This window comes from Odontesthes bonariensis, chromosome 7, assembly GCF_027942865.1.
Source record: "Odontesthes bonariensis isolate fOdoBon6 chromosome 7, fOdoBon6.hap1, whole genome shotgun sequence".
In the NCBI taxonomy this organism is placed as follows: domain Eukaryota; kingdom Metazoa; phylum Chordata; class Actinopteri; order Atheriniformes; family Atherinopsidae; genus Odontesthes; species Odontesthes bonariensis.
Window position 1 is genome coordinate 20,342,564 of NC_134512.1, and position 24,364 is coordinate 20,366,927.

The 24,364-nt window shown below is 43.8% G+C and overlaps 1 protein-coding gene across 1 annotated transcript; it reads left to right on the forward strand.

Annotated features, from left to right (window-relative positions):
• The first annotated feature begins 1,934 nt into the window (after window positions 1–1,934).
• On the forward strand, window positions 1,935–20,738 carry tle3a (TLE family member 3, transcriptional corepressor a). Its single transcript, XM_075469959.1, has 21 exons — window positions 1,935–2,372; window positions 2,946–3,107; window positions 3,652–3,752; window positions 3,937–4,000; window positions 5,385–5,429; window positions 9,511–9,573; window positions 9,810–9,884; window positions 13,200–13,411; window positions 14,445–14,457; window positions 15,305–15,427; window positions 15,792–15,842; window positions 15,925–16,077; window positions 16,533–16,665; window positions 16,786–16,958; window positions 17,068–17,141; window positions 17,220–17,469; window positions 17,940–18,187; window positions 18,312–18,459; window positions 18,546–18,696; window positions 18,942–19,018; window positions 19,327–20,738. The coding sequence occupies exons 2-21, from the start codon at window positions 3,084–3,086 to the stop codon at window positions 19,432–19,434; spliced, it is 2,286 nt and encodes a 761-aa protein (XP_075326074.1). The 5' UTR covers window positions 1,935–2,372; window positions 2,946–3,083; the 3' UTR covers window positions 19,435–20,738.
• Window positions 20,739–24,364: the final 3,626 nt, after the last annotated feature.

The following is a 24,364-nucleotide window of genomic DNA, read 5'->3' on the forward strand; positions in this document are numbered from 1 at the left end:
GGCCTGTGTGTAATGCCTGAGGGTGGGAGTTTCACTGAGGTTGGGGTTTCCGTGTAAATAAACAGTGTGGGGGTCTCAGTGGGCGGAGGGCCTCTTCTCCCTGGGGTTTGGACCAGCCTTTTGTTGCCTTTAATCCAAGCACTCTCTGTTGAAAAGCACGAGGGGGTGCCTGGCTGAGATTAGCCCGCCAGCTCTTGTGTGTGCTTGAGTTTCTCACAGACTGACCCCGTACTTTTGGAAATAACACAGTTATCCCACATCCTCGAGGTGGCTGACAAGAATGACAAGTAAGACGACTGCTGTTGGGCAATCTCAGATCTTAACGTGACATAATGAACTTAGCATGCTCCAAAAACTTCTGCTATGCCCTGTGAAACATGGCTGGCTGTTTTTGCTTTTGAGTAACATTATACAGACCGGACTTATGTCATTAGTTTACTTGCTTTACTTGCATGACCATAATTGAGCTCCATATTGTGCAAAATTACATGTTTAACACATGTTGAGACATGATATGTCTTGACTTTTGCTAGTTCATCAGCTTTGACTAGGTTTTACACCATAAAAAGCTGGAGACAAATAAAGCCCAATTAGTCTACATCTTTATGGGTGTGCTGCAGTTATTCCTCATCCCTCAGGCTTATTATCCCTGCTGAAGAAAAAAAATAACTGGTGGCTTCTTATACATCCATCAACAATGCAAGTGTCTTTCTAGGCTTTTGATAGTCAAAAAAAGAAAGCAACTATCTTTAAAACATAACATTTATTTCACGTCTGAGGCTAGAACAGGTCGACTTGCCTTTATGATAAAAGTAAACAGTGTCCTTTTGTCTGCTTGTTACATAGGCCCATATGTAAAGGAAAACTACAGGTTGTAATGTTACAACTGTTTGCATGCTTCCTTTCTTCCTTTGTTTAATGTAGGTTCTCATTACCACGTGGTGGTAACAGATTGTTTGAACTGGAGAGAAAAGCCATTCGAAGCTAATTAAGCAGCCATTCCAGGCTCTATTCACAGGCAGAGGACCGGGGAGCACAGGCATTTGTCAGCGCTTGACCCCGCGTGGTATTGATTGACAACAACGCGCCGTGAATGACAGGCTCGACGCCAGCCGACCAATAGAACGGCGCCGAGTAAGTGCACCGCGCTGCGATTGGACAAGAGTCTTTAAAGCTGCAGAGGGGTCCCACGTGGGGCAGAGCTGAACCTTCAAAACAAGGCGTAGAGGCAGTGCTCAGACATGGCTGATGTTCATATCACACAAAGGCAATCATCTCCGCTCCCCCTGCTGTGCGACTATCACCCAAATGCTGATAGGTAGGCGCGCGGATGTGTTGTGTAACAATCACGAGACGTCCAAAGTGAAAAAAAACCGTCAACTCGTGGCTTTAATTTGGTGAATGTCGACGATCGATTGGTCATCATTGTGCCCTTCATGGTTTATGTGTGTTAGAGGGGGGATTAAAGGCACATTTTCCGCTTTTACTTTGTATACATCACAGTAACATCGCTCCGCGTTTTATAACCGTGTTCTACAAACAAATCACACCTCCCACCTTTTCCCTTCTATGGGGATAAAAAAATTCGAGAATGCTTGTTGCACCGCACACCTCCATCTCGCCCTCCCTATATGTCATGCTGGTGGTCTCACCCAAAAACAAAAATTCATTAACTTTATTTTGATGTCCAAAAAAAAGAAGAAGAAAAAGAGCAAACACCCTAATGAAGCGTGGATGTGGAATTTGTGCTGTCTCTGTCAAATTTGGATATCATCGTCGGCACATCAGTGCCTGCTGTTGTTGTCGTACACGGTGGGACGGACGGCTGATGCCTTGTGGATCCGCGGGATGATGTCATGTATCATTGCACCCCACGTGGGGCCGTCGCTTTCCGATAGGCAGATGTGGCCGTATTCCTTCCGAGTAATGCGATTGGACAGATAGTCGCTTTCACGGCAGTTCAGCCCTGCTGCCTGTGTGTGGCAACCGGGGTAAGCTGGACAACTGGGGGAAATGCGAGATTGTGGAGAGTACCATGTTACGCTTTTAAAGAACCTCTTCGAGTCGGAAGACAGATTTTGGAAGTATATATACATTTTTTTTCCTTTTTGGGATTAACCGGCCACAGAAGGCGCACATTCCTCGGAGGTTCGCGGCTGAAGATTAAAGTAGTTTAATCGAGCCCGACCGCACCAAATTTTCTCCCAACTGCTTCCCCAGACTGGCTGGGTGCGTTCCGGAGAGCGAGGATGCTTGTCGAGAGCCGCGTCCACATTACGAGGGATTAAACGCATGAATTATAGCCTTCTGTGCTTCTTTTTTTTTCTTCGCCGGGAACAGAGGTCGGGCGAACGGTTAGGACGCACGTTCGGGTATGTATTTACCAGAGCCGTTGATTTCTTTTTCAGCTTTTTAAAGGGAGGGGGGTGCGCGTACGCTCGGCAGCGCACCGCTTCCGTGGCTTTGCGCGGAGTCAAACGGTAGGTGGAAGCCAGCTGCTGTCGGCTGTGGCCTGCCTGTAGACGTCCTATAGAGCGAGGGTTCTGGTCATTTGACGAACATCAGTCAAGGTTGGATCCACAAGCGCACCGATTTGACGCGAGAGTTTGAATTCAACGGCGAAAAGTGGGGTCTTCAATTGTTTTATGTCGTGTTTGCATCACTTTGAATGAAGATTTAGATTTTTTTTATTTTTATGGTCTTATTTCTTGTAAATCGCTGACCACTGACCGAATAAGGTCACCAAGAAGACAGAAGTGCACGTTTCGTAGTGCTATTTTTTTTTCTTTTTTTTTTTTACACGACTTGAATTGCTGCAATAACTGGGGACTATGTGGTGCTTGGACTGCTCATTGGTAAACAGTGATCTGCATTAAGTTGTTTATTTTTACAGCTCTGGGTTAAACAACGTCTTTTTTTCTTTTTTCTTTTTTTTAACAACACAGGATTTTCACGACCTCCCCCACCCCCCGTCCCCCCACCCCCAACCCTGCCTGCTGAGACTGGTGTGGCTGTGAGCAAATTTCAATCATTTTGCCAAAGGACCTGCACACTGGCGAGATAAACAAAGGATACATTTCAAGATGTATCCACAAGGCCGACATCCGGTAAGACGTGTCTCCTCTACGCTTACAGCAGCTTACATATTCATCACAGAACAGCGAAATGTAGGTTCCTGACTGTGCTGATGTGCCCTAAAACTGCCCCGCAAAGTCCCCACCCCCCAACTGCAGGTCATCAATTTTCTGTACATCACAATGCATTTATACTACACCAGAATCTGCCCTTAAATAGATGCAGATGGCTTGTATGCCTGGAGACATGTACTCACATATGACTGTGCTGAATATGAGGACAGGTGGTGGTTGGAATTAATTTCTGAGAAGAGAATTCATATTCAGCGAGAAAACCTATTCATGTGGTGTTATTAGCAGCTGGAGGTGTGAAGTAGACCCACCTCTTTGGTGTGGGAATGTCTTACTGTAGAGGACATATTAGCCTTAAAGCAGTCTTAACGTGACAGCTACTAGGCTGCGTGGGACACGCGGCAGAAAATGAGTAAAACTTCAGCAGTGTGACTGAACTGTTGAGATATTTTTTTTCTGAAATGAATAATAATAATTTAAAAAAAACCAACAACCCTTCTTTCAGGCTCCACATCAGCCCGGTCAGCCTGGCTTCAAATTCACCGTAGCGGAGTCTTGTGACAGAATTAAAGATGAATTTCAGTTCCTGCAAGCCCAGTATCACAGGTAATCATGATCACAGACTATCAACATTTTGTTGTCTTGGTTTCTAAAGGCTAAGAGCAAAACGTGGTTAATCCATGAAGGAAAAGGGACTGATTTTATACTGCTGTCAAGTGGCACCATGTGTGTGAGTGAGTTACTGAAGTGGTGAGGATGCTTGAAAATGACACCTTGTCTTCTATTTTAGTCTTAAGGTGGAGTATGACAAACTGGCCAATGAGAAGACAGAGATGCAGCGCCACTATGTCATGGTAAGATTAAGTTACAATTGGGAGCAATTATGGTACCAAATTGCAAGGCTTGTTGAAGATCTCGTTGGGGTGGAGTGACACAGGCTATTGTGATCACCTATGTGGTGGTTAGGGCGGGCTGAGTGTCAGGTACAGGCCTGTGAAAGCCCTCAGGGAGGTTTGGTGCAGCCAGTTGTTACGGAGCAGCTCCTCCTGACAGCCAGTGGGCTGACGCTCCATTATAGCACGCCCCTGATCTCCAAGGGTTGACTGCGGCGTTGCCCTCTGTGTGTGCTGATCTGATTATTCTCCTAGGAGACTCCACGCTCAAGACATATGCATGGCCATAAATTAGGTGGGAGCTGCTGGTGGGGGCCCATAAGCAGTGTGTGGGAAAAAGCACGACTGTAAACAAGATGGAGGACATGGAACAGGGATGCAGTTGATTTTTTTTTTTTTTTTTTTTTTTTTTTTTAGCACCAGCGCTCTTTGTAAACCTTAATTATTAGCTTTTATTTTAGCAGCCCTTTAGAAAAACATAGGTGTGCCACTGACGCAAGAAATGAGCCCAGACATGATGCAATGAGCAGGTTTTTCTGTGGAAGTGTACTCTTGTTGTCCCAGGTAAACACGCTGCAGGGATGATTTAAACCAATACATGCTGGCTTAAATGAAACATTTTTTTTTTGTTGTTGTTGTTGCTGTTTCGCAGGAAAACAACATGTCAGTCTGACAAGGAGGGGGTTAGGAAAACATCTAGGGAAGTATCCCACAGCCGGCACAGGGTGTCAGGTTACGCTATGGCTGTAGGGCTCTGATCTCAGACAGAAAGGCTCTCTTGTTTGAGAGTAATTTTCGAAGACGCTAATGGACTGAATAATGCATTGGCCTCATCAAATAGACGCTGACTGGAAAGCCATTTCTGCCCTGGCTGCCACTTGTGGGCTCTACAGATTACATTTCAGCCAGACAGACTGACCTGGCTAGAAATATCAAGAGTGTTGCGCAATCACGTTACGCTAAGTAAACAGACATCATGGAGATCTGAGGGCTTAAGATAGTGATCGATACATCTGACCCTTTCTTCTCTGTGCCTACACTACAAACGGCGAAAAAATCGATTTATTGGCTGTTCGCTGTCAGCTGCTCAGAGAAGTCCTTTTTTTAGTCTGATCGTAGTTCATCACCTTTTAGTCTTTATTTCAATGTCCAAAACCATGTGATGATGTAATTAGTGTAGGGATCAATGACATGGATTTGTGGCTGTATAGTTTGTTAAATTCATTGAAATAAGAATTCTTAGGAGAAAAAAAAGACATCGGGAAACTAAAGACTGTAGAATTGTGTAAAAAATGTAGAAATAAAGACTGTAAAAAGTGTAATCTTTCTTTGCTTTTGATTTCAGTATTATGAGATGTCCTACGGGTTGAACATAGAGATGCACAAACAGGTATGTACCTTCCTCCTCCTCATACTTTTCAGCTCATTGTTTTTCCACGGTGTGATGGGAAGTCAGATCCAGGAGCCATGCACAGTCTTCCAACTGGCTGTTCACAAGCAGATCTACTGCTCACACATAAGACAGCACAATTGCAAATGTGTACCACCATTTGAACAACTGCTGTCACACGTTTTGACATTTACAACTGATGTAATGACTGGATTTGACTCAGCTTTTTTGATAAGATTAAAGGTAGACTTTGACAGGCTTGGCCTCTAACTTAACGATTAAAAGGAGAGGACTGCTGAGGGGTCAGTGTTTCTTTTTTAGAAGAACAGTAATTACCATAGTGGAGCAAAAGTCGTTTAGTCACTTATTGTACCCTTATCTTTATCAAAGGGTCCTATCTTGTATTGCTCCATAGATCAATCACACAGATGCCTGAAGTTATAAAGATTGTGTGAATGAATAATCCTGAGGTTTCGGTCTATGCTCCTCTCAAACCAGTGGATCTGACCCTCTGTCTCCTGTAACTGCCTGGCTTGGTTAATGACAGCACTGGCAGCATGGTGGATTGGCGTGGTGGGGTGATCCATCAGTGTCTGGCCTGTGTGTCGTACTGCCACATGTCTGTCAGGCCTCCGGCCCCTCTGATAGCTTCTGTCAGGCACTTATCGCCAACCAGAGGAAAGAGGGGTGGGGATGGGACCCGGAGGCAAGTTGGAGAATGGAGCTGGGGGAGGGGCAACAGCCCAGCTCTGTGTAAACAGGTTAATCGACTGATCCATTTTAGCGCCTGACTTTTATCAGGAACCTCAACAGAGCTGATGGAAGAGCTTGAATAATTCATCAGTGGGGCCCTAACCTGCTGAACGGTGTGTTTGTGAGCAAACAGTGCGGGCCCCATCCTCACAGCTCCCCCAGCTTACAGCTCAGGCAGGGGAGGAGGAGAAGATGGGGAGTGGTTAACAGACAGGGTTGGGATGGATTATTGGATGCACACAGGCATATTATTCTCCTGCCAGGAGATTTATTCCACAGTGAGGAAACTCATTCCTCTAACTGTGCCTTTTTCATTACTGCACAGGGACATAATTCAGGTTTCAGAATGCACACCCTGGCACAGCTTACAGGACTGATGTGGCGGTGTTATCTGATCCCTCCCTGTCAGCCATGGCAGTGCATAGATGCAAACGGCTAATTTCTGCTGCATGATGTCAGCTCGCAATTACCATCATATTTTACCCATTTCCAAGAGCTGCTGGAGGTTTGGGCTTTGTATGTTGGTTAGCTTAAATCAGATTTGGCTGTTACCTGTAATCGCAACACAGACATGAGTCATGCCTGGAGGAATAATTTGCTTATTATAAGTGTCCTCCATAACCAGTGCCAAAGCAAACTTGATCAGCCAACAGACCTTCTGCGTTGTTCATACAAAAGTGACATGTAGTGAAAAGCACTTTGAAAAACTGTGGCTCTCCAAGCCATCAGTGCTTCCACATCCCTAATCTGTCATGTGGGACTGGAGTGCAGTGTTATAATTCTGGGTGTTAGCTTTTGGCTGTCAGGTCCACTTCTATGAATGTAAAGTTACTGTATTTAAGATGTGGGATAAGTTTGTGTTATTTTTGTTCGAGCAAAGATGTCTTAGGGGGTTAATCAGAGTAATGCATCCATTTAGGCAGCCTTTTGGCTTTACTTAGATCAATACTGATGTCTTTAAATGCCAGTTAGAAATTTACTCTGGATTTGCCTCACATTAACAAAGACTGGGGCTTTGTGTAACATCCCAGTTAGCTGGAGATGTCATTATCTGGTTAAGACAACTGATAGTACTGGTGCGAGTTTTTTTAAATTTTTTTTATATAAAAGTCAGGCCTCGGGCGATGCTGTCAGCTCGGACAAATCGCTGACTCTATGAATATAACTCATAAAATGTTGTTTATAGACGGATCACCTGCTTTTCCTCTGTATTTAATAGTCATCAGTGTCTCAAGTCCATTTTCCCACTGCTGATGGCAACAGGCGAATACCTCTCTGCACACCATTGACAAGCCAGCCTGAGAGTGCTCTTAAAGTGGTGCTACACAGGTCCGAGTACCTGTAATTGTGTAGCAGCGGTGCAAAGCTGGCCTCTCAAGGGCCAAGCTGTCATCTACTTAAAGTGACAACAGCCCCATTTTTATCTGCCAGTAGAACCAAAAAAAAAAAAAAGTCCTCCCAGCACTGCACTGTATCTATTTTGACAGCGGTGGTGAGCTGAGCCAATGGCTCGGCCATGTATTTGCATGTTGTGTTGTGAGAATGCAGAGACTGACAGTTGTTTAGGGCACAGTGGATCAGCCACCTCCTGACCTCTCCCAGCCAGCTGTCACCATGACACTAAGCTACAGAGGAATGGACCGTGTGCTCAGGGCCTTTTCACAAATCCTGTCAAATGTTCGACTGCTATTTACATGGCTTATCTCAATAAACATGGATTATACTGGCCCAGTAGCTTTTAAATCATTTCTGTGTTTTTCCTTTGACTCTTTCTGGAGCACCTGCTAAATTATTTTAATATCTGTGCCCATAAAATCTTTATCAAACCCTTTTAGTGTGGTTATTAGTTGAAGGCTACATTTATTGGTTACCATAGGAGACCACAGTTCATTCTCCTTGTCGACAGGCAATAAGCAAGTTATAGTCTATGTTATCTTATGGACTATTGTACTTTCTGTAACAAATGCTACCATATATTTGTTACAGGTTATTGCCCCTTATCCCAGGCTTCACTTTGATCTGATATCTGATATTTCATCCTCAGTTTGTTTGTTCTGCTGGCTTGCCAGGCTAAGTGGCTATCCATGTTGTAGCTTGGGTCAGCAGGTCTTGTTGTGTTGGACATTACTCTGCAATCTCTCTGGCTCTGCTCGGAGGTAATAAGTCTGGCTGCCAAAACTGCCTGGCATTTCTGCCATGTGTAATAAATACGCTGGCGGTCCGCAAAGTACATTGTGTGTGCTGCTCCAAATGAAAAATCAGAGAAAATCCCTGTGATGTGTTTGTGTTCCGCAGTGGCCCTGGGTTGAACTGCAGCTCATAAATTCCAAAGATGATGTAGCTTTGGCCCTGTTATTTTTCTGCTCCCAGAGCAGAGCTCAAACCTGAAAGTCTCATCTCCAAAGCCTGGAAGGAGAGGAAGGGAGAACTAGCTGGCTGTGTGGTGTTTTTGTTGAAGAGAGGAGGAGGGGGTCACATCCCCTCCCACTGCTCTTTTTATCCACCATTCATTTGGTCTGTTCATGTGATCGACAGGCTGAAAATTCAATTTAATGACCTGCCTCCAAGCACGTAATATGATTTTAAAGCCTGTTACGGTCAAGCAGAGGTGCCATTTGCATAATGATCCCAGCCAGATAGGGCTGCAGCCGTTGCCATGGCACTTGGTAGACAAGCAGAAAAATGGAAGCAGGGTTTTGTGGATAGATGGGAGGCTAGGAGGGTGGTGGGCTGCACACTTGATTGCAGTGAGAAATGGCTCAGGCTTCATTCTAGGAAAGGCTGAGCTTTTGCAAACTGCTCTAACACAGGCTGCTTGCTGTCTTTTAATGGTTATTGATCAAAGATTTGAGGTCTGTTACCCACAAGGTTATTATGGTTTGTTTTCTTTGTTCACTGTAATTCTTTATGCTGATTGTCCAGACCATCACATGTAAGTAAACAGTGCAGTCCAGGTGTCTGGCCTCCCTTCCTGGGGTGTGGTTGTGTGGTTTAACGCTGAGGTTAAGTGCAGGACGGTGCAGTTGCATATGAAGGGAAAGGGGGAAGAGCGAGGAAGGATCCTCTCAACACAGCAGCACTCTGCCTGCTCATATCCGTTTAGCATGGAGTGCACTCTCAGCACAGCTGTGCTTCATCCCCCTGGGCTCTTCTAATGTTTTAAATATTTCAAATGTCAATATCACGCTGTTTAGAGGATGTTGAGTCAAGCAGTTCTGATTGCTGCAGTAATTGACTTAATCGGTGTAAACATTAAAGGCGGGGTTATATGAACTCACTGTGTGTTTCATACCCAACCATCTCATTTTGCTTCTCTTTTCTTTTCCAGACGGAGATTGCCAAACGGCTCAATGCAATTTTAGCTCAAATTATGCCTTTCCTGTCACAAGAGGTGAGTTTTGAGTGCGGCCTCCAAAATAGTGTCACAGTTTATTTATGCATAAAGTCACTTATTGTTGCCTGTATTGTAGAGATGGTACTTAGAAAAAAAAAAATCAAGTTAAGTTTGTGTGTATGTGGGGGGGACACTTGCTCTGACTTTGTGAATCCTCATAGTGCTGTGAAGATTAAGTGTATAATTGCAGGTTTGGCAAGTCCCTATAATTGTTTGTAATTGTCTTCCCACAGCACCAACAGCAGGTTGCTCAGGCAGTGGAGAGGGCTAAGCAGGTGACTATGACTGAGCTGAATGCCATCATCGGGGTACGTGGACTTCCCAATCTGCCTCTCACCGTGTGTATACTCTCTTTTATTCCTTTATTTGAACCTGGGTAGGGGCTAACCTGTGCATAAAATGCTTTGAATGTATTGACCATGGACTAATAGTCTGAACTGTTAAGTGAACAGAATGTAATATAGCATTAATAACAGTTATAGTGCAGATGTGCCTCTTCTTGAATCAAATGTTTTATTATATGTTTTTTTCCAATTTCATACTATGTTTGTAACCAGTAAATATACACACGTAGCTCTCCAGAGATGGTCTGTTTCCACAGCTTTGGTCTCAGTGGTATCCTCCCTGCCTTGTTGTGTGTTTATAAATGTGAGCCTGAGAGCTCTTGAGATCCCCTTTGCAGCCCGAATCGCTTTAATTGGCTAAGGTTTTAACGAGGAGTCTCATCCCTCACTGTTGACCTGGATAGCTGTGGGAGTTAAAAGGCAGAACACAGCCAGCGCTGCAAGCTCACTGAGATAATACAGACACAAGTCAGCCATCCCAGCCGGGCTGCAAAGCTCTTTGCACAGCACTGAGCAATAATGTTTGGTGTTGATCACTGCTTCAAAACACCATCTGCTCCGCATTGATCAGCTGTACTCATTCTATCCTGCTGAAGCACAAGTGATTGGTTTCACCTTTGACACAAAGCTCAGGCTATCAGTGATCTTATTACAACAGTTGAATCTTTAGCATGCACAAGAGGCAGGCCCAAAAGGCTGACTCGATGACTGGAGGCACATATTGGAATTCAATTAATGCCCCCTTGGTGACCTTTTGTTCCAGGATAATTGCTCCCTTGCATTTGTCTGAGTAAGTGTCTTGAGGTGATGTAGAGCTGTTTGTTTTTATCTTTTGGGCCAAAGCAGATGCTTTATTACACTCTCACCAAAGCGGTTTCAAGCATCAGCTGTGCCTAACAATAGTATTATTTGTTATGCTGCTCCATCCCGCTTTTCATATTTTGAACACATGATGCATATAATACTTTAATATTGCTTTACGTTTGGATCTGGTGCTGTGCTCCTTTTACTGTGACCCTCTGTTAGTCTCAAAAGTTGGCTGGATTAAAAATTGACTTGTGAAATATTTGATAAGCCTGTTCATAATTTTAGTATATGGACTTATGTGACACCAAGACTACTAAATGAAACAGTGAGGCCTCAACCCAAGTCAGAGTGGCTGCTTATATCAAGGGAGGTGAAAATGTAGCTACTGTCTGTATTACGAATACCTGTCCATCTGTTATTTATCAAGGGGATGCTCTGTAGACCTGCCAAAATTCTCATGTATGTTGTAAAGCAAGTAGGGTAAAAGAGCATGCCAGGTAGACTGGCAGCATCCAGGAACTAGCTGCATGTCTTATTGATGGAGCTGCAGGCCATTAATAGAATCCAACTAGGGCAGAAGCTTGTGTGGAGATGAACGTGACTGGTGGGGCTTCCTGTTGATTGGAGAAAACACCTCAAAATATTCAAGTCGGCAATAAACAGCATTGATATGCTTTTGTTTCCACTTAATTCTTCCTGCGAGAGGCCAACTAGATAACACCTACACTGTGTTTAATGATGAGTAAGACCATTTATTTTGTCTGTAAGGCCATTAAATGGAGTGTCGTATTTCATCAATAGACAGAATGTGTCTGCTTGACCACTTTCTGTCCTCCTTTTCAGCAGCAGCAAGCTGCCTACCCTGCTCTCATGGTCAGTGGCATCCACAAACATCAGTCTGTGCCATGGTCTTGTTAATGGGCTTGGTGTGCACATATCTGGTTTTGAAGAGCTTGTGCATGTTGCATGGCACTAATTGTACCCAAGTGCTATGCTTTCACCATAGTTACCATGTTAGGACACCTGAGAATACTATGATACGTGTGCTCAATTTTGCCTGTGTGCGCTTTCTTTTTCTGTAGCTACACTCAGTGTGAGAGGGGGGTTTAAGGGCAACGAGTAGGTCTTTATCTTGGAATATTAAATTAGAAGAAATGGGCCAGACTCCTTTCTTTATTTATTATTGTCTTCATTTATGGCCCTTTAATGAGGGCTCTTGCTGATCGGCCATGCTTATTACCCATCAGTGCCTCATTAAACACGATGAGCAAGGATGTCTCTCCTCTGCCAATGAACTGGCTCCTTAATTTCCCTCATGGACACAATATTATAAAGCGCTCTCTGCTCTCTAAGTTTCCTGGGCATTCCTGAATTTGGACTGGCATTAGCCTTGTGGAGCAAAGGACGTATTTTCAAGTTAAAAAATTTTGCTATTTTCCAATCAAGTCCACATAACTTCTAGGGCAGATAAAAGCAAAAGAAAAGCAACAAGTAAAAAGATCCTTCTTTTGTCATTTTTTTTCTCCCAAGACATATTTTAGAACTATGTGCCCTTTGTGTTCCTGCCACTGACTCTGAAAGCAAGCTCCTGCTGAGTTAATCCACCACTTTGTTCTTTGTGTTTTACAACCCCCTAGTCATTACCAAGTTCCTTATATTCCTGAAATGATCATAAATGGCTACTGATTGAAGTCCGTCTTGTAAAAGAGAGGGGTGCATGCTGTAACAGCAGCTGAATTATTCAGCTGGCTTGTAGGTGGGTAATAAATTGCTGATGTTTTTATTGGTGTCTCCGCTAAGTATTATTTAACCTTGCTTTAAACTGCTTACTTCCATGCTGAGTGCCTTTTAACTCCCATCTATTTCCCTGCGCCTTTCAAATATTGATGGTGAATATTGGAAGGTTGACTGAGTGCCAGCATGGACTCCTGGTCCTGGCTCCCAGAGCAGCCTTACAGACGCACACTCAAAGACTGAGAGGGAAGGAGTGCCAGCTTCTGGCACTTAGAATTCCTTCAGTCTCTTAAACTTTTTGAGAGCTAAAGATTTATGTGTTGTCAATCCTAGAATGTGAATATGGGGGTAGTAAAAAAGACAACGGTTGTGTTTTTGAAGTGTGTTAAGGTAGTTGTTTAGCCCTCAGGCTAATAGCTTCATGTTTCTTTATTTTTCTGTTGTGTTTTATTCTTTTTTCTGTCCTAATGTGATTCACTAACACTGTGCCACTGCACACCTCATGCAATAGCTATCTTAAGAATATTCTAAGTAATAACTTGAAGTCTCCACAACACAAGGCTTCTGCCAGCCTGGTTTGGTATAGAAATTGTACTAAGGGTATTGCTCTTCCTGACAGTAATAAATGTGTGACTGGTGTTTTAACCGATTAGCCTCATGTGTAGTTGGTGGTTTCTTGATGGCTTTTCCCTCTGACCCACTTGGTGTCTGTCTGTCTATTTCCCTTTCATCTTACAGCAACAGCAGCTCCAGGCACAGCACCTCTCCCACGCTGCTCACGGGCCTCCTGTCCAGCTGCCACCCCATCCCTCGGGTCTGCAGCCACCTGGCATCCCCCCTGTGACAGGCTCTGGATCAGGCCTGCTGGCACTAGGGGCTCTGGGCAGCCAAGCTCACCTCCCAGTGAAGGATGAGAAGAACCACCACGATCTTGAGCACAGAGGTGGGAAGTTGAGCTCAATCACATTACTGTCCAATTGGGCATTAGCTGTCTAGCCAGTTTATTTGGAAGAACTGAGATGTATATTAATTTCAACACGGTTGAAAAGATGTTAAACGGGGAAAAACCAATTAAGCGCAGAGTGCGTCTCACTCTCTTGAGCAGAAATGTAGGGCCTTTAGGTGAGGAGCACATCCTGTCTGTTCACATTCTGTCTGGGTAATGAGCTGGTACATTCCCAGCCCATGACTACATAAGCTATTCAGCAGCTCCAATACATGGTGATAAGGGGGTGGGGGGGTTTGTGCCCTGCAGCTGATTCACACATGTTCAGCCAGAAGCATTTGTTATGATGTACTAACTGACATGTTTTTCTCTTTGCTCACTTGGTTTCATCATCACCTCCATCGCTATCCCGATGTCTGCAATACAGAGAACACGGTGAGTGTCCAGAGCTGCAGCTGTTTTGTTGCAGGGATTGTTGGTTTCACAGAACATCCCATATTCACTGCATCTTATTACTGATTTTCTACGCTGTTGTAATCTGCTTTCCATAAAATGATTAATCAAAAATGAGGTTTTGAATATAAATCCTTTGTGTTTAATCCAGAAAGGAAATGACTGCTATCATCCTGGTGAGATTAGAAGCCTTGTAATTTCATCACAATTAAAGAAGGACTTGGACTCCGCCCTTCTTAAAGGATTTATTTGATCCCTTCTACTGTCTGTCTTGTGTATTCACTCTTTCTTCTCTCCTGTATGTGATGAATATTTATAATCACAAATGGAGAGTTTTGTTTTCTTTCTTTCCACCACATCTGGTTGGACCTGCTGAAGTGTTTTATTTGAAATGCTGCGATCTCTGATGACTTGTGATGGGCCTGTGAGATTGTGTTTCTGTAGGCTGGGTCAGCTGAATGGGTGCAGTCATGTCTGAAGAAATGGAACTCCTAGGGCGATTAGCAGGCCTGTTTTGCCTCTGTGCTCCCGGCCCAGGTCATCTGATAGTAGAGTGGTGACTTTGGTTAATGAGTCACGCTAAGCATCTCTTTAAAGGTCAGCCATTATGCAGACAATGGCCCTTTGCCCAGACTGCTAGTCCATCAGCCATTGTTCACTCCTCTAGGTTACCACTGACATTGTCCATGGTGTTGCTTTGGTCCTCTGATGAGGGACAGAGAGAATCAGGAGAACTTGGCAATTTGCAGGCAAATGGCGAACTCCTGTGAAAGCCTTTGGACACCTGCCTAGTGCCTCCTATTCTGTTGGCGTTTGGAGTGAGCTGTCCCAGCTTGTGTGGGCAGGCTCTATGAAGAACCACCAGCCAGCCCCACACTGTTGTGCCCACTGGCAGGATATAGATTCTCTTTCTTTATCAGAGCTCAAAGCCTGAGCTAACACCGTGCCCAAGTGCGCTGTGGCAGTCGATGCCCAGCGCCCGCGACATATAGTTTCTCCCTCAGTTTTTCTCTTCGCCCCCCCCCCCCCCCCCCCTCCCATGCTTAGCCCGAATGATTCTCGAGAAAAGGCCCTCTGTTCAGCCACAACACACTGCTCATGTCCCTGTGAGGCTGTTTGTTGTTCAGTTATGAGGAGGAGGGAGACCAGTTCAGAAAACAAGCCCTACTCCTTTCAATTCAGATAACGGCCCATTCTGTTGTGTGGCCAGGGACAGGCTTGTGTGCGAGATTGGACTTGGCTGGTGTCAGGGTACTGTTTGGAGCTGGCCTACAGCTGCATTTTAAGAGTCTGCTGTACGCATCATTGTGTGAACAAGGCTTTTTTTACTGTTTGGACTGGCACAGTGTGCTGTCTGAATTTGTAATCGACAAATGACTCACTGCTTCCTTTATACAAAGGAAGACAAAGTGGTTTTAAAATGTGTTTGGTTTTCTCTTTGCAGAATAACTCGATATCCCCATCAGAAAGTTTGCGAACAACCAGTGAGAAGCATCGCAGCTCCTCTGACTACAGTCTGGACCCTAAGAAACGCAAAGTGGAGGAGAAGGACAGCATGAGCAGATATGTAAGTCAAAGGAACAGTGAAACATGTTGGGAAATGTTCTTATTTGTTTAATTCAACATGTCATACTATCCATTAAAAAAATAATAAAATCACCAGACAAAAGTGAAAAATTGACCAGTCTAAAATTTTTGGCTATAAGCAACAGCTAGCTATAAAGAACACTTATTTCCTGGAGTTATTGCTGGTTGCCTGGCAATGCCACAGTGACATCGAGAATCCAAGAAGTCACTGCTCCAGGCTCATCCAACTCTGAGCAAGAAGATGAATACGATGTTTTTGTTTTTCACCAAAATTTCTCAAGCTGCAGTGACACATATCTGGAGTGTATCTTGTAGGTCAGCTGATTTTCTAATTCTCTTTACAGGACAGTGACGGAGAGAAAAGCGATGACTTGGTGGTAGATGTGTCTAATGAGGTGAGCCTTATAGCGTGTAATGAACCTACACTGAGAGGTGGCTGTCGCATTGATATCAAAATCATTTGCTGTGTTCCATCAGGATCCTGCCACTCCACGGGCAAGCCCAGCCCATTCACCACCTGAAAATGGCATTGATAAGCCACGCCCACCCAAGAAGGACACACCCAACAGTCCTGCATCTGTGGCGTCTTCGGGAAGCACCCCATCCTCCAAGGCCAAGGAACTCAGTCATGTAAGACATCAAGAGAGTTGCAGGCAAACTAGGACAGAAAGGATTTTAAATGAAAATTGCAAAGGGATATGTGCAAATAGATCTAGGACATTTTCTCCTGGGGATTAGGAGTAGCTGTCTGTGTTTTAAGTGCATGACTAAATGTCAGGGATAATATTGTCCCGCATCAGGATCAGTCAGGTCTTCTCTGTTAATAGCTCAATGTATTTAACTTTTCCAGGATTTTTGCCTCTGCCTCACTAAAAGATTAAAGCTAAAGCAGTAAGGGGATAAAAACGGCCCCATCTCCATTGTGACCATAATAGGTTTTAGAATAAATAGCAGTTTATGGCTCTGCAGGACTATGAGGGTTGTCAGAATTAGATTGGATTATGTTCAGTTTGCTCTCAAATTGTCAGTGCACAGTCCCTGGTTTCAGGATTGTGAATGTGCCTGGTCTCTTGTTCCCCCGACAGAATGACAAATCCTCCACGCCTGGTCTCAAATCCAACACCCCCACCCCCCGTAACGATGCCCCTACCCCTGGCACCAGCTCCACTCCTGGACTCAGACCCATTCTGGGCAAACCACCAGGCATGGAAGCTCTTGGTTGGTACCATTTTCTTTTCTCTCTAGAAATGAAGATAACCATTTAACCGTTTACCATTCTCTACAGATGCACTGGTATGTCACATACTGATATCTATCTCCTGTCTTTGCCTGTAGCAGCTCCAGCTTTGCGTACTCCTCTGTCCATTGCGGGCTCCTATCCAACCCCCTTCGCCATGATGGGCCATCATGAAATGAATGGAGGCCTGACAAGTCCAGGGGTGTATGCTGGTCTGCACATCTCCCCTCAGATGAGTGCTGCAGCAGCTGCAGCTTATGGACGCTCCCCGATGGTAATAACTTCCCCGTTTTTTTTTACATTGGTGTATTGGGACTGGTTGGTGTGATCACAGGTCAGTAACAGATCTGTTGTTCAAACATGTACATCTTCTTTTCTTTTAGGGGTTTGATCCTCACACCCATATGAGAGCCCCAGGCCTTCCAGCCAGCCTCACATCCATTTCTGGCGGCAAGCCGTACGTGTCTCACTAAATGCATTACCCTTATACATTTTCGAAATCAGCAGCACTAACACTTTTTCCATTTTCCTGCAGAGCTTACTCCTTCCACGTCAGTGCAGATGGCCAGATGCAGCCGGTGCCCTTCCCACCCGACGCCCTTATTGGCCCCGGTATCCCCCGCCATGCTCGTCAAATCAACACACTGAGCCATGGCGAGGTGGTGTGTGCTGTTACCATTAGCAACCCCACACGTCATGTCTACACTGGTGGCAAAGGCTGTGTCAAAATCTGGGATATCAGCCAACCCGGCAGCAAGAGCCCCGTGTCCCAACTGGACTGTTTGGTAAGGCCCTCTGCTGATTCATGTTTTAATCATCAACAACATTTTGCAGTTAGTTCTTTTATTACAGTTTATACATTGTGTCTTTCCATTAACAATGGGATAATCCTTTGATGGGGATTACATCCCACTTGACAGTTTGACAGCAAATGCATCCGCTCTGAATTGCAGACGATGCCTTTACACAAAGTCTGTATAAAATAGATCAAAGTACTTCTGACAAAAGAAAAAAACTGATAAACACTACACACCATTTAACAATAAAGTTGGATTGAACTGTGAATATCATAAAATAAATGTGTGAATTTAACAAGCTATAAACTCAGTTCAGATTGGGCTATGAAATAATACACATTGCTTGAATCTTTACGAGGAGATTTTTATCCTGTTTTCATCCAAATTTTGTTCAGAAATCTTTCTTTCACTCCACTGCCTTGATAATATATTGATTGGCTTTGTCCACTGTGCTACAGAACAGGGATAACTACATTCGCTCCTGTAAACTGCTGCCTGATGGTCGCACATTGATTGTTGGAGGCGAGGCCAGCACATTGACCATCTGGGATCTGGCCTCTCAGACACCCCGCATCAAGGCTGAGCTCACCTCCTCGGCCCCGGCATGCTATGCCTTGGCCATCAGCCCCGACGCCAAAGTCTGCTTCTCCTGCTGCAGTGATGGAAACATTGCCGTTTGGGACCTGCACAACCAGACTCTTGTTAGGTCAGAAGCAAAAAATGTATTCCCAGTGTTTGGGCTTTGGCCCCACAATAGAACTGCTCTTGTGTGAGTTGTTTTTAAAGAGGATGTCAATAAATGTTTGTGTCCTTTTTCACTTTGATTGCAGGCAGTTCCAGGGTCATACGGATGGTGCTAGCTGTATTGACATCTCCCATGATGGCACTAAGCTGTGGACTGGCGGTCTCGATAATACTGTTCGCTCTTGGGACCTGAGGGAGGGTCGACAGCTGCAGCAGCATGACTTCACTTCACAGGTACAACCCTGTAACAGGGAGGAGATGGATAACACACACTTTTAGCTTCGGAGCTGTCATTAATTACTGTGCTGTACCATCTCCAGATCTTCTCCTTGGGCTATTGTCCGACTGGAGAGTGGCTTGCTGTGGGTATGGAGAGCAGCAACGTAGAGGTGCTTCACCATTCAAAGCCTGACAAGTATCAGCTCCACCTGCATGAGAGTTGCGTCCTCTCCCTGAAGTTCGCCTACTGTGGTATGAATAACTCACATAAAGAACTGGAGACAACGCTGTTTAGCTAACTGCTAAGAGATCTTGGCCAGTCATATTTTATTTAGTGCAAACACTGCAGAGGATACAGTATAAATGCCTATTGTATTCTCATAGTTACAGATGTAGTAACTCTTGATTTGTAGGTAATTTTCCTCCCACTCCTTAGTCCAAAGTGGCCTGATGTCACAGATGCTTTTTTTTTTTTTTTTTTTTTTTTTTTTTTGCAGGTAAATGGTTCGTAAGCACTGGGAAGGACAATCTGTTGAATGCTTGGAGGACTCCTTATGGCGCCAGCATATTCCAGGTATGCAGATCAATACATGCTGTCTGCAGCCAGGCAAAAAGTATGCACACTTGCCTCTAGGAGGAAGGGCACAACGACCGCTGTCTGACAGGACTATCCTATCAGTGAAAACTGAACCTGAATTATTGACCCGACAAAGAAATCTTTTTGAGGCCTGTCGAGCCAAAACTTGATGTCACTGCAATCTAATCTATCCCAGTACTACTGGGCCAGTAGTCAGCTAATCCTTCCCACTTAACTTTAACAGTACTTGAACATATTAACTGCCACTAAGACTAAAGTGTTGTTTTTATCTTTTCTCTAAACAGTCCAAGGAATCTTCATCTGTCCTGAGCTGTGATATCTCGACAGACGATAAGTACATCGTGACAGGCTCTGGCGACAAGAAGGCGACTGTATATGAAGTGATCTATTAGAATAGACTGCATTGGATCGGAGCATGTTCGTGCTCGGGAACAGTAGACTCCTCCTCCATCTATCTTCCCTCACACAGACAGCATGGATGTTGCCTGCAGCCCCAGGGTGGATTGGCAGGAAGTTTGGCAGTGCCAGATTGAGATGGATGGTGGCCCTGCTTTGGCCCAGGATTCTGTGTCATTCAGCTCTGCCCTTCCTCACTCATACAACACTTGTACAGCGAGTGCAGTTTCCCAAGGCACTAAGAAGAAAATAATGTCTTGCTGTTTTTCTGTTTGTTGGATATTTTTTTTTTTTTATTCATCCTTTTCAATGTGGGGACAAAGTTCCATGACACAACCAGAAGCGGCGCTTCACCCTGGAGCTTCTCCTTGGAGGTCCTGTGAAAAGTGTACATAATGGAGTAATAAATGGCCTTTTATAGATTTATATTTTGGTGTCCAGTTACGCTTGTGATGGTTCTTTCTTGTTCTCTCCGTGATTTTCTGTCCCTTCTGGGGATGGAAATTAGATTAGGACTTTGTAAGAGGATATTCTATTTAATTTTTTTTCCCTCCTTGGCTTTTTTTTTTTTTTTTTTTTTTTTTTTTTTTTCATGTTCGATGTCCAGAATGACCTTTTCGGAAATCTAATTTGGATTTTTTTTTTTTTTCTCTGACAACAACTTTTTTTTTTTCCTTTGCTATTTGCTATAACACAGACTGTTGTCCCATGGATTTTAGCAGTAGAGACCTCTGGTAATGCCCTTTTTTTTTTTTTTTTTTTTTTTTTTTTTTTTTTTGACTGGAAAAAGGAGAAAGTCACTTTCAGTCACATTGACCCATTGGCCTTGATCAGCTGATATTCAACTCTGAAATGAAGATCGTCACTCAGCACAGGCTGCTTTCTGTCACAACAAAATGGATAACTAACAACTGGAGGACTGATGTTTTTGCAATAAAGCAGCTGTGACTTGAGCGCAGCCTATTGACACAATAACTATTTGAAAAGTCATTGCTCCATTCAGCAAAGTCATTAGTCCATAGAAGTTAATTACTGCCTTTCTTATTTCGATGGCCTGTGACTGATTTGCCAGACTAACATCATTACACATAGAGGTGACAGGCAAAGCCACGACTACATCGGATGTTTTGGTTATACTGTTTGCTTTCTTCAGTATTTCATAGTATTCCACCACAATCTTCTCATTCGGGACTGGTCTCTCCACAAGTTAAACTGTGTTGGATATACTTGTCATCACCCACAAGGATTGTACAGTTGACAGTTGTTGATAAATCAATAAACTGTTTTTATATAAAAATAACTTTGACTGGATTTTTATAGTACTAATTGCATTGCTGCTGTTGTAGTTTTTTTTTTTTTTTTAAGAAATAGTTGAATGTTTTGCTCATTGGCTTTCAAAGAGTTAAATGAGAAGATGGATACCCTCTTGACATTAAGACAGAAAATGGTGAAATAGCTAATGTGGATCTTTTTAAAAGCAACAAAATGTATCTACCAGATTATCTTAAAACTCAGAGTTGTTGGTAGTTAATTTGAACGTATTCATGTCCGAGGCAAAGGAATTTTTTTCAGCTCTTTGCATAGATTACAGTGGTGACAAGTTTCTGCATTGTTCAAGAAACCACGCAACATGCAGCATGGTTTTACTTTTTGGTTTTTGGTTTCTACAAACAATGATATTCTATGTTAATTGGTAAGCTTTAATGGAGCTGGGAGGCTGAAAAGAGCAAGACTCGATGTTCCCCCTGTTTCTTTATTTTGTGCACTAATAACCTAGCTCTCTGAAAGATATCAGATAAGCTTCCAAAATGTCAAACCCGATAAGTCCAGCAGAATATTAAAGTCTTTATGTTTAAAGTAACAGGGAGTTAACAACATACACTGACATGCTGAAGGTCTCTCGGCTCTACTTTTCTTGCCAGAAGACCACAACTGTGACTTCAAAATCCCCATTAACCTCTGTGTTGCTACTCTGGTCTACATTTATAGTACATGGGCTACGATATTATTCACAGGCTCTCCTTGACAGTAAATGGAAGTGCATCAGCAAATGGTTGTAAATGCATCTAGATTTGGGCTGACAACTGTCTCAAGAGAACTGCAGACATGAGCGGAAGACATTCTGGGTGCTGTTAGAGTGGCTGCTATGGGCCTGTTGCCTCGGCTTTAACTCAGAAAATTACTGAGCTGACATTAATATTTGAGGGATGAATTTGGTGCAGCTTTCAAAGTCACAGTGTGCTCCAACTGTGTCCCAGCTACAACCTTATTCGGGGTTTGTATGGTGGCACTATGTAATCACATAACTGTTTTAGTGTCACAATAAGCCAGAAGTTTTATTCAGTGCCACTTCAGAAAAATGACGTAAACACTGCTCTTGAGAGTTCTGTGGAGTAGTCTTTTGGTAGCTGAATACTTTTGGGCAGAATGGAGGTGAATGGTCCAACCCGTCCACTCCAGAGTAACGACTCTGTGCTTGAAGCTGTAAGCCCTTCATAAGGCGGCCTCTCCTGAGATGTTGTTGTTAGATTATAAAAGCAGGGCCGGATGCTTTCAGCATGGAGCCAGCCGCCATTCTCTGCTCTCACGGGCTCATTTGTTAAAGGCTATAGTCTTTCTTTTCCCACATTGGTGAAGTGTGTACTTCCTGTGTGCATTTGTAGTTTAAGCTCCCTGCTCAAGTACAATTTTCTTCCTCACTTAATCAAACAGTAGAATATCTGCAGATGAAAGGTTGCACCACTGAGAGCCTATCGTTGGACATTGAGGGGGTCATTGTCTCGCCTTTCGCTCATCTGTGTCTCAATGGAAGGCTTTCAGCAGGTTCACATGCAAGAGCCCATGCTGCTCTCGACTATTTAGAGAAGGACAACAGTGCAGACTGAAACGAAGTGGCCTAAGTGTTTTACAGCTGCTCGAAACACAAAAACAGAATCCAGTTCCCTATTCTGCTTGGATTTTTAAAGGCAAGACTCAAAGTGCATACAGAAAATCAGGGGGGTGTCTGAGATGTCAATATGTGGACGATGTGAATGGGTTTTTTTTCTTACTTTTTGCTCCCAGTAACTGATCACAGTCCAGCAGAATTCTGGCCAGTTCCTTGGTGCTGGCATTGAGTTTTCTACCCTCCCCCATCCATCACACAGGAAATCAGGGTTTTTCTTTTTTTTTTTTTTTTCAACAGCAAGGGACTGGCACCGTGCTGAAATGCAGAATAATAATCCTCTAATCACCTGAGTATTGCCAGTCCAAGGTTTTATCTGCAATGGATGTGAAAGCCCCCAGTGCCTAGTGATTACAGCATTTGATCTGGGTAATAATGTCTTCACTGTTGCCCTGCCTAGGGCCCGAAGGCAGCACAGCTCTAATCCACAGTGCATTCTAGTGGAATCGCATTACACAAAGACCACCAGGGTTCTCTTCTGAAGGGGAGGGGTGGAGGTGGTGGGGTTAAAGGAGGAGGTTGCTATGGAAACAAGCTTTCCCTCTCTCTTGTGCTCTCTCTCTCTCATGCACACACATGTACACAGACAAAATGCACACACACACACACACACTCTCTCCTGGGACAGATAAGCAAAGGACAGGTTCTATGTTTACTTTGTGCGGACCCTCCAATCCCTGAGCAGGCTGAGCCCTGATAACACAAGGCCTGTACAGTCACCGACCACCGACAGCAGATAAGCACTCCAACAGAGCAGAGCAGTCATCACCCTCCAACCAGGATGAACAAACCTGGGAGACCCGGATTCATTTGGATTAGGGCGGATTGCTGCTGCCACCGTTGCCACTGCTGCTGTTGCTGCCTCTGCTGTGTTCAGACTACTGATGTCCACAGGACTTTCTACACGAGAAGCTGATGTTGCTCTTCACCCTGTGGAGTTTAGTCAAAGGACATGCTAGTGGACTGGATGCTATTTTAGATATGGAGGTCAAGGGACTGTCAGCACTGGGCATGTGTGTGTCACTGCAGCTAAAGGGTTGTGAACCTAGAAAACATCAATTCCTCCTGATGTGTCCTGGGGAGACAAAACGTATTATCACAGCACTGTTTCAACATGCCTGCTCTTTTTGTAACAGCTTTTTACCAGTCAGAGGTGGGAGAACAATCAGGACATTCCTTTGTGTTTATTCCAAGTATCCACTAAAATCCAGTAATTCAATGCTGCGAGTGATTAAATTTTATTATACTAATGCCCCGAGAAGGGACCAACATGCTCTTTGATGTTGAGATCAAGACACCTACAAGTACTTCTTTATTATGTGCATTATGCTAAGATGCTAATTATTTTTCCACACACATTCTGTGATTAAAGCACAGCTGGAGGTGTATAAGCAACGTGACTAATTACAGGGGAAATAGTGGTATTGAACCAAAGCAGTGGGAACTGAATTTCCCTTTGGCACCTTTTTGTGCCTGTGTTTATTTCTAATCTATCTTTTAAAAAATAATGACAAGAAAATGCATAAAAACTGATTAACAACTCACTCATTTTCGCTGACATAAAGCAGGGTAGCTGTCCGCAAATATCATAAATGTGTGATTTACATTTCCTCAGCAGCTGATATTGATTCAACTCCACTTAAAGAATAGTTTGCAGCACTGGCAACTCCTTACATCCAGTTCTTTAAGGCGCCCTGTTTTTTGTTGTTGTTTTCCATTTTAGCGCTATTGAATCAGATGGGATGACCATGTTTACTTAATCACAAACTACTTCTGTTAATTCAATGCTAACATGTTCATAAGGAAGTGGTAATTCTATCAATACTACTTACCAAAGATCTGCAACCATCAGTGCTTCCATCCATCACGGATAAAAATAAACCTAATTTCACAACAGTTTGGTGTATAACACAATATGGCAAAATAATTTGTATGGATTTGCATAACCTTTTATGGATGTTTATAATAATACGCAACCATTT

What these genes read in the sequence shown, in the direction of transcription:
- tle3a (XM_075469959.1), top strand. Translation starts at nt 3,084, where the DNA reads ATGTATCCACAAGGCCGACATCCG. An exon ending in TGCAGCGCCACTATGTCATG is followed by an intron (nt 4,001 to 5,384) that starts GTAAGATTAAGT and finishes TTTTGATTTCAG; the next exon opens with TATTATGAGATGTCCTACGG. An exon ending in AGCATGACTTCACTTCACAG is followed by an intron (nt 18,460 to 18,545) that starts GTACAACCCTGT and finishes TACCATCTCCAG; the next exon opens with ATCTTCTCCTTGGGCTATTG.